At 39.3% G+C, this 10,121-nt stretch overlaps 1 protein-coding gene across 1 annotated transcript; it reads left to right on the forward strand.

Annotated features, from left to right (window-relative positions):
• Nucleotides 1-1,459: 1,459 nt before the first annotated feature.
• On the forward strand, nt 1,460-9,036 carry smad6a (SMAD family member 6a). Its single transcript, XM_067440435.1, has 4 exons — nt 1,460-2,868; nt 3,880-3,936; nt 4,071-4,148; nt 7,937-9,036. Exons 1-4 carry the CDS (start codon nt 2,175-2,177, stop codon nt 8,476-8,478), a joined length of 1,371 nt encoding a protein of 456 aa, XP_067296536.1. The 5' UTR covers nt 1,460-2,174; the 3' UTR covers nt 8,479-9,036.
• The last annotated feature ends 1,085 nt before the right edge of the window (nt 9,037-10,121 follow it).

Below are 10,121 nucleotides of genomic sequence, written 5' to 3' on the forward strand. Positions count from 1 at the left end.
GTAGATATTTTCTCATTCCATCTAAACAGTTATACCTCTTTTTATTTATTTATTGCTTTTGTCTCTCTATAGAGCATTCAAGCAGTATAGCCATCTAGTATGGAGTGTGGACACAAGACCTTGAGGGGATGTGAGTGCCGTCCTTTCTGTCTCCCACTGTCTCGCCTCTCTCCCTTAAGTCCATTAAGAGTAAGGGGCTTGTTGACATGCTATTCCTGTTGGGTCTTGCTAGACCCCATCAAGTGTCCAGACTGGATGGACGGGTTATTTTGGGCGGTGGTTTGGAGCTGGTCTTTCTGTATCTGCTCCAGACCTCTGCTGATAGATTATCTAGAGACTTCATGGGAGTAGCTGCAATTATTAGCCTGACGCCAGGCTACAACAGTTATCACTCCCTCTGATAAGTGAAGGGAGAAAGGATTCTGCCACTGAAGTAGCAGTGGAAGAGCAAGTTTGCTCTTGATGATGGCAATTTGCAAAAGTTTGCAACATTTACTTAATGGGCAGAATTTTAATCAATTTAAATGTCTGTGTGTGCTAAATATTATTCTCCAGCACAGAAAAAAAAATTGCTTAATACAAATTCCAAATTCTCCAAATAATAAAGATATATTATATTGGTTTAGCCACACTTCTGACTACACACACACACACACACACACACACACACACACACACACAAAGGTTGGGTTTTCATGATTTATGGGTACTTTGCATAGAAATAATAATTGTGATACTGTACAAACTGTATATTCTATCCCCCTAACCCCTGCGCATCACATAACATTTTCTGCATAATATATATATATTTACCGGTAGTATGAGTTATAAGCTGTTTTCTTCATGGGGGCCAAAGTGTGTGTGTGTGTGTGTGTGTGTGTGTGTGTGTGTGTGGTCAGAAGTGTGGCTAAACTAATATGATATGTCTTTATTATTTTGAGAATTTGGAATTTGTATTAAGCATTTTTTTTCTGTGCTTTTGTGTGTGTGTACTTGTTTATATTACATTGTGGTGACCAAATGTCCCCACAATAATATCAACTTGTCTTGCAGTTAAGTTTTATTTATAACAATATTTATTATTATAATAATTAGTGTTTGTTGTAATAATAATTAGTAGGCCTAGTCGTAGTGTTTATATTACACACATATTTATATTTATTATTTATTTATTTTTTAAATAAGTAGACCTAAATAAAAATGATGCAAAATAAACTTTATTTTTTATTCATTTTGAAATCTGAGTTTGTCTAACTAGCGATAGGCTACTGGCACTTTGAGAAGTTAGCAGTGTGTAATACTTTTTTCACCCTCAGCTCAGTCACAGCCATCACTGCAGTAAAATATTGGTATCTTGCAATACGCTTTTTGTGCACAATCACAATCACTGCAGCCGTAACATTTTGGTTTCCTGTCGCTGGCACAGCGCACGCACACACAGAGGTACATGTTGCTCCTTTAAGAGTTCGGAAACTTGATACTGTGTTTGCGCAACAATCAGTGCGGCTCGCAGCCGCCAAAGTGTCTAGACGAGCACATGATGGGAATCAACCAATGGCTCCACTGCTCTCCTCAGGGGCCCCGTGTGTGTGTATCTGAAGAAGAAAGAGAGCGAAACGGTGAAAGAAACCATCGAAGAATCCCATTAATCTCGCCCGAAACACGGAACGAAACCTCAAGACATTACATGTCCATCTATCCACTCGGAACGACCACTTTGCCGTCGCAACAGGATCATTTTCTTCCGCGAGGAGCGCGTTAAACGTCAATAAGGATTATAGTGAGATCCATTCATGTGCTCGGCGTCATTAAACTGCTGCAGAAGGTTTACTTAAAAAAAGGGGGGTCTGCTTCGGAGATTATCGAAGGTTTGTTCCTGCATATCGTGCATTTCTTGCGGTTTATCAAGAATAAAGTTTATCATGTTGACGGGGAATGTTTAGAGACTGGATGCATCGCTCCCCACGTACTGCACTATCATTACAGCCAACCCTTTGCTACAGTGTTGATATATTGTAGCAGCGGAGTCTAATGTTGGGCTTTGCTCAGGCTCTGTTCGGCTGTGCATGTGAGCACAGATCATTGATGTCGGACAGCGAGCGCACGAGCGTTTGGAGTCTCCGCGGTTCTGACCAAACATAGAAAAAACGGATGCAAACTGTTTAAATTGTCGTATGTTCAGGACGAGACGCTCGGGTCTGGTTCGGCGACTCTGGAGAAGCCGTTTGGTCACCGCAGGTAAAGAGGGGGGCGATGGAAGTCTGGACGACTGGATTGACAGCAACCCAGAGAAGATCCCCAGAACGGAATACGCACTGGGAAACAATGCGGGCTCTTGCAGCAAACGCGTAGAGGAACGCGGGGAACCGGGGGTCCTTATTGAACAGGATGGACCCCTCGACGAGGGGAGCGAGGGGAGGACGGTGACATGCTGTTTGTTTAAAAACCTCCCCAAAGGCAAAAACCGACTCGCTTGTGGCATGGAACATAGGAACCACAACAACTATAGCAGTTTGAGTGGCAGGGAACTGAAAAATGGTGCCGTGACCGAGCAAGAACTTAAGAAGTGCACTTATGCATTTCTCAAAAAGTTGAAAGAGAAGTCTCTGGATGTTTTACTGGAAGCTGTGGAGACTCAAGGCGGGATGCCGAGTGGATGTGTCCTGGTTTCACAGACTGAAGTGCGCATAAGAGGTCAGCTGGTGACTCCACAGTACCTGTTGTGTCGACTTTTCCGCTGGCCAGACCTGCGGCTCTCCTCGCTCCTCAAACCGCTCTGTCACTGTCAGAGCTTCAGGGCAGAGGACAGCCAGACCCTCTGCTGCAACCCCCATCACTACAGCCGCCTCTGTGGACCAGTCAAAGATGGTAAGGAAACCCTGGGAATGTTTTTAGTCAAGGCAATCATTGCTTTCTTGTTCACTTTGCTATGCATTTGAAGTGTAATAAAAATGTCATTTCAACCTGGCTAAAAAACAAACAAACCTGAACTTTTTTCCCATAGATCCAAACTGGTCTGTTTGATGCTTTTAGATGAGTATTGGGTACTGTTTGGACGTAAACAATTATAGGCCTGGAGACCATCTTAAAGTAGTTAAAACAAGTTTAATCTAGTTAAGACCAGCAAACCATCGACTGGTTTAAGGGTTTTATAGCATCAAATGAGACAAAACACAAAATGAAGTTATTTTTTACTAATATAAGTAAGTTTTACTTAAGTTAAGTTAATATAAGGTTTTTTTTTTTTTTTTGTAAAGTCTGGGTGATTGATAGGGAGGGGAGTTGGACAGTGATACTCCTGTTCAGGAAGTGGAATTCCCAACTCAAGTCCCTCTGGGATTCTCAATTTCTCTGCTCCCTCCCTATTCACAAAAACACTACCCTAACATTGTATATGAACAGTTACAGACTGAGAGCAGAATTGATTGAACAACAGTCTTCGAGGAGGGTCAAGCAAAAATGTATCGTAAAAATGTAACATGCTGGTTTAGTAACTGCACAACCATAAATCAAATATAAAAGTAGTATGACTTGAACTGGTCATGCATACAAAAGCTCTATACAGTACAACAGATAAGTAAAGTGTTTAAAAATGTCTTCATTGGAATGTTTTATTCACCATGTCAACAAAAAGGTGTGTTGTTTCCAATCTTTTATTGGATTCCATGCATTATTGGCTCATGACGACACATTCATTGTCTTTTGATGGATGCTCTTGTTCACCTGTAATTTCCATAACAGCAGGTAACACTCTTATTGGCTGTAAAAGTTCTGGAAAACTGTGCCAAGCGCTTTCGCAATATTGGTTATATTTACGTCAGAGATATGTTCAATTATGCTCAATCAAAAGAAAACTAACTCAGTTCTCTCTATTTTCAGACACACCACCTCCTCCATACTCCCATCTCTCCCCCTTACTAGAACACAAGTCACTGAGTAAGTCATTTAGTTTTCTTCAGTTCAAGTAAGCAAAGATTCCTTGAAATGAAGTATGATGTTTTAACTCTGGTTGTCATGTTTAATTGCAGTCAAATGGAGAAAATTACATTTTATGTCTTGTCATTTTGCAGATTCTTCTCTCCCAATGCTGCCTTACATAGAAACCGAAGCCACGCGTTCACACTGTGGCATGTCGCAGGACTATTCAGGTTTGTGTGCAAGTCTTAAGTAAATTAATGCATTTAAATGGAGAAAAAATATTCAATAATTACAAAGTCTTCCTGGTTGATTCTGAAAATCAAATTACTTGTATTTGCATTGCCGTTCAAAAATTTGGTTTGCTATTCAAAAGGTTAAAAATCTAAAATGTTGCAAAAGATTTTTATTTTAAATCAATGCTGTTCTTTTGAACATTATTTTCATCAAAAAAACCTGAAGAGAATTGTAACATGGAGCCACAAAAAAGTATTAAGCAGGATCATGTGACACTGAAAATTAATTTTATATGGTAATAATATTTCAAAATATTCCTGTTTTAAATAAAAAAATTTATCAAAATTTTTTAATCGATCATTTTTTTTAATTATTGGTGACAAATTAACTATTGTCTCTTTATTATAATTAAATCTGATTACATTTATGAAATTGACACAAAATAAGATGCCTGCATATAATTAGGTTTAAAAAGTAAATTTTTAAAGGTAAAGTAAATTTATAAAGGTAAAAATGCCCATGAAAGGCAAGAATCTATTTGAAATTTTTGAAAAGATAATTTGTTACTGCTGGAAACTGACCACCACACAGAATATGAGGAATGTCAAAAACATTTGGAGTCAGCTATCCACCACAAGGTACCACCACAATAACACACTCAGCAAAATATTGTCTAATTATCATTATAATCTCAGAAAATATTGAAATATAATTTTTTGTCAATAGCGCACACCCCTAATGTCGAATGGCCTTGCTTATCTATGCTGTTTTTGTTAGCACTGGTTAGCTAAGCGGTCCTCTCTCTATCGTGCAAATATAAACCTCCAAACGTAAAGTTTATGTGTTCGTTCTATGGTTCTTGAATAGGTGCATACATTTGTTTTATGTCTAATTCCTTCTTTTTCTTGTTTGTATAGTCCAATTATGTACGCATATGGTTTAGGACTCTCTATTTCATTGCTTCTGTGTTTAAAGATATTTTTAATATGAATACATGTGTTTCACCTTCATCTGAAGATTAATTTACACCAGTGTTGACTTCCTATAGTTTGAATATGATATCTAGATTAGCTTTATGCAAACAGCTAAAATTGCTTAGCCGTCATTCAGCAGCTTTTCAGCACTGAGTCACAATTAGATTATGAGCAACAATGGGCAGTCTTGTCAGGATGCTGACTGGGGGACTCGGGGCCTCCTGAGCTCTTATCTGCTGTGTCTTATTGCCCTGTGCTGATTATTACCCGGCCTACAGAGCTCTGAAAACAAGGAACAAGATCTTCTTTTGGTGTGTCACAAATGTTCTTTCCACCATTATTTTCATGTTGTTGCTTCCTGCTGAGTTTTGCAATGCAAGCCCTGGCACAGCCAGCCAGTCGCATTTTAAAATAAGGTTTAAATTACAGGCCTCGCTGTGGCTTCCCCTCTTCCTGACAGAGCGTAGGCCAACACGCAATTTAACTAATGAAATCCTGCCTGTCTCTGCAGAGATTCTTTACAGATGTTGACAAAGAATGACTCTATCAATTGTTGGAAAATGATTTGCCCCTGCTTTTTAAGGGACACACATGTTTAGGCTTCTTATATCTAGTCTTTTTTTTGCCTGATTTATTGTAATTACATTTTGTGTCTGTCTGCATATTTCTCTCAGTGTCTCCTCAGTATTGTGACAGGGAGAAATCATTTTGCTTTCTCATCCTGACACAAGCTGTTAGCTTCATCTTAGGTAGGGATCAATATACAGTCAGTTCTCTTACCACAAATTCATCATCCAGAGGAATGAACAACAAAATGACTTTTTGTAGAATTACATTTCTACAAACATGTCTCGCAATATAACGATGTGTGCATGTATGCCTGACTTTCATGTATTTTTTTGTTTTACTAAAAATAAAGCATAGAGGGACAGTTCACCCAAAACTGTTTCCGTCATTATTTACTCACCCTCGTTCCAAATAATCATGACATACTTTCTTCTTTAGTACACAAATGAGTGATAGTTTTAAGAATATCTAAAACAACATTGGACCGCATTGATTTTCATTTTATGGATTCAAAAAAAGTCACAATAACTTTGTGCTCCACAGATGAAAGGAAGTCATGCAGGTTTGAAATGAGATGTGGGCAAGTAAATTGTGATGGGATTTTTATTTTTGGGTGCACTGTTTCTTTAAAAGTTATTTCAGAATATATAGATTTAGATGCACAGAAAGAAAGACGTTGGCTTGCTTTTGCAGCCCAAAAAAATGTGACCGCTGCTATTGTAGAGCTGTGAAAACACTGGAAGTGTTCTGGAGTTCTCTGGTGGTTCTTGTCGTGGCATTTCCATTATCACCCCTCTAAGCTCCCCCACCACTCACTGGCTCAGTGGAAGGGTCTAATATGTGGAGGGAGATCTAATATTTGGCACAGCAGGAGAGAGAAGACTCCATCCTCTCCACCCCCCTCTCATTTTGTGGTGTTGGTTTAGGCTAGGCACACAAGCACCAAAAATGCTTTTGCAGGCAGTAACAACTGCATGCAAAACAGTGCATATGAGTAACTTGCTAAAGGAGAGTTTGAAAGTTCCTGAAACCTAATTATCATAAATAATAGCATTGCTCAAGCCTTACAGAATTCAACTATGTGATTTACGTGTCTTTGCATAAGATTTAAGGAAGTTAAACTTCGACATTAATGGGGCACTCTTTTCAAAGCAAATTGTTTGAAGTCTTTTTTCAGTGACTTCTGATAGGTATTTTGCATTGTTTTCCTACTTAAATGCAGAAAGAAATTTCATTTTTTGGAAATTTTGATATTCCTCTTTCTGTCCTTTCCATGTATGCAAACGTTTTTATTTTATGTGATTTGAAGTGCACACTAAGTCAGTGACCAGAGAATCCAAGATAATGACTTATCTTGCATTTCCGTACAAAACTTACTTCATTAACAGTGTGTCCTCTGATGTCTGTTTTGGCCAGAGAGGGTTGAGACTGAGCAGAATTGGGGCACAGGCCCAGGGCTTTAGATCTTCTCCCTCAATAGAGCCTGTGAAGCAAAATAATGGCATCAGTCTGTGTTTGAGTTAATCAGACTGGATAGGCTGGCGGCTGGGGGGTCAGGGGGTCGCGGGCCTTCACTGAGTGGTCAGAGAGCTGAATGCTGGCCCTCGTAGGGGGAGAGGGGGCCCCAGTCGGCCCTCGCGCGGGGAGAGAGGAATGCTGAGGGAGAAGCGGGGGGTGTTAGAGTCAGAGATGACAGATTTGGGCCTGTTAGTGGGGGTCGTTGCTTCTTCAGTTTCGAATCCTCTCCTGATAGGCTTGGAGATTTAGAGAATGAATTTGCTCTGTGTAGCATCAAAAAGAATAAGGAGAGTAATAGGGAATGGTCAAAACATTGACATTGCTTGTCACGACAGTACATTACAGTAGAATTAGAAGTGTGGTAGAGCTTAGGAACACTCAACCGGCACATTAGTGGCTTTTTGAATTACAAAAACTTTACAAGAAAAAAGTTATTGAATTATTTGCTTGTTTGCTTGCTTAAAAAGGACAGGATTTTCATGAACATCAGTATAAAATACAAGATATGAACATGCCAGATCATAGCAACATTATAATCGTTGCTATATCAGTAATATTAACAACAACAGCAATAAAAAAATTATAATAATTGATTGGATTATATTAATTAAATGTAAAAAATTTTTTTTAAAATAACTGCACACAGCAACTCTTTTCTTGCATAAAACACTGTAAAATTATATTGTTCTTTGTTTTTTACATGTATTTGTTTTCTCACTCCTTAGATGCCAGTGTGTCTCCCTCCTCCCTGGCACAGAATCACTGGTGTAACGTGGCATACTGGGAGCTTCGTACACGTGTGGGCCGTCTGTACCCAGTTCATGACGCCTCTCTTAGCATCTTCTATGACCTACCTCAGGGTACAGGCTTGTGCTTGGGCCTGCTCCCCCTCTCTCCGCGTTCCACCTCCGTCCAGCGCACCCGTGGCAAGATCGGACACGGCATCCTCCTCAGCAAAGAGCCAGATGGAGTTTGGGCATACAACCGCAGTCAGCACCCTATTTTTGTGAATTCCCCAACTCTGGAGCATCACCCCTACCTGAGTTTGACTGTGAGGAGAGTCATGCCAGGCTACTCCTTAAAGGTTTTTGACTATGAGAAGTCGTGCCAAATTCAACCCCCTAGCGATTTGGTGCACTTAGAAGGGCCGTACGACCCAAACAGTGTGAGGATCAGTTTTGCCAAGGGCTGGGGACCATGCTACTCCAGACAGTTCATCACATCATGTCCATGCTGGTTGGAGATTTTACTCAACAACCACAGATAACGTATACACACGAACAAATGCAGACATGTACATTATTCTTACCACACACTGCTCAGACACCCACAGCCACAATCCCAAATGTAATCTATCTAAATTTAATATAAAGTTTTATATAAACGTATTATATGGAATACTTGTAAATACGGAGTCATTTTTACAACAATTATTTATGTATGGTGCAATGTCTTTATGGATGGAAAGAGGAAATAAAAAACAAAACAAATGCACTTTGGATTTCTGCGTGTTGAAATGTCCCATTTTTGGAATTTACATTGAGTCTTGTAATATTGTATACCGTATATGCAGATGTTTCTAGTGAAATATTTTCTACAGCTACAGATTTAAACAAACACATAGGACTATTCAAGAAAACAGGAAATCATATTTCTTTTAAGAAAAAGCAATAGATGGCAAAATAACTTTTAGCACTTTTATTTTTATATTTTATGATTTATTGCTAGGATTAATATCAGTGTGCAGGTGTCTGTTTTGGTGATTGCTGTCAATTAAGCAATAGAGCAAAGTTTTACTTTCATATTTATCACTGGGTCTTTTTTCTTTGCTGTCAAAGATTTGATGTTTGGTTGAATTTTCATGAATAAAAGGGTAGAAGCGTTTCAACAAGGTTAAACATGTCCAATTAGCTCAAGCACTTAAATTTTCAGTAGAACAGGACATGTAGTGTTCTTCATACAAGCTCAAAACCCGCTGATAGTTTCTAGAGAATAGTTTTATTCCATTTTTTTAGAGTACAAAGTGAACTCTACCATGCTCACACATCACATAAGTGTCACAGCTTTCCATTTACAGAGTTTCAAAGCATTAGGGTCCAGGGAAGCTTTCTTTTAGTGCTGTTGTTTGTTCTAGAGGGCGACCGCGTAGTGGCTAGCTTACTCAGCAGTCTGCCTGGCCCCACCTCATCCCTTTTAAAACAGGACTCCCAGAAAGCAACATAGACATTATCCCTGCGCCATGCAGCCCCAGCCGCCTAGCTCCAGACGCATTCTTCAGTTCTGTGAACACCATATTATGACTGTGGAGACAGAAGAGAAAAACTAGCACCTTTGAACATTTATATCTGTGCAGGGAAATGGAAAAAATCATTCCCTGTGAATGGAGGCATTTGCATTCGGCGTGTTTGCCTTCTCAATAATTTATGCTGCTTTTCACTCAGGATTTGAATAGATTCAACTTTTTTAATCATTGTTGCTTTCTCACACATTTCTCATGGTTCAGCGGTTAATGTGATTTTGCATAAAACAGCATAATCAACTGAAATAATATGGTCTGTTCTCCTATATGCATGAATGTTTTTTTAGTTTCTATCTCTAATTGATCTCATTTGTCACATTCTCGAAGCAGGATCTCTGTTGGAATGGCTCTCAGCTGTGTTTCTGCGTGAGCTTTCTGGCCATGGTGTTTTTAACTCCATGGTGGGCTGACCTCACAGTGAACTGGATTTCTGTGTGAGTGTGGTGATTTTGGCTCAGCCCATGCTGCTCTAATTCAGTTTCAACCACACCAGATCTTACCATTTTGGCAATTATTCATGCAACTTGCAAAGCATTAACTAAAATATTTGCCCTTTGTATATGTAAACAGAGTTGATTTTCCTAGAGAATGTTCTGTTCACCCAATTTAAC

The sequence above is a fragment of the Pseudorasbora parva genome, chromosome 1 (genome assembly GCF_024679245.1).
Source record: "Pseudorasbora parva isolate DD20220531a chromosome 1, ASM2467924v1, whole genome shotgun sequence".
Classification (NCBI taxonomy): domain Eukaryota; kingdom Metazoa; phylum Chordata; class Actinopteri; order Cypriniformes; family Gobionidae; genus Pseudorasbora; species Pseudorasbora parva.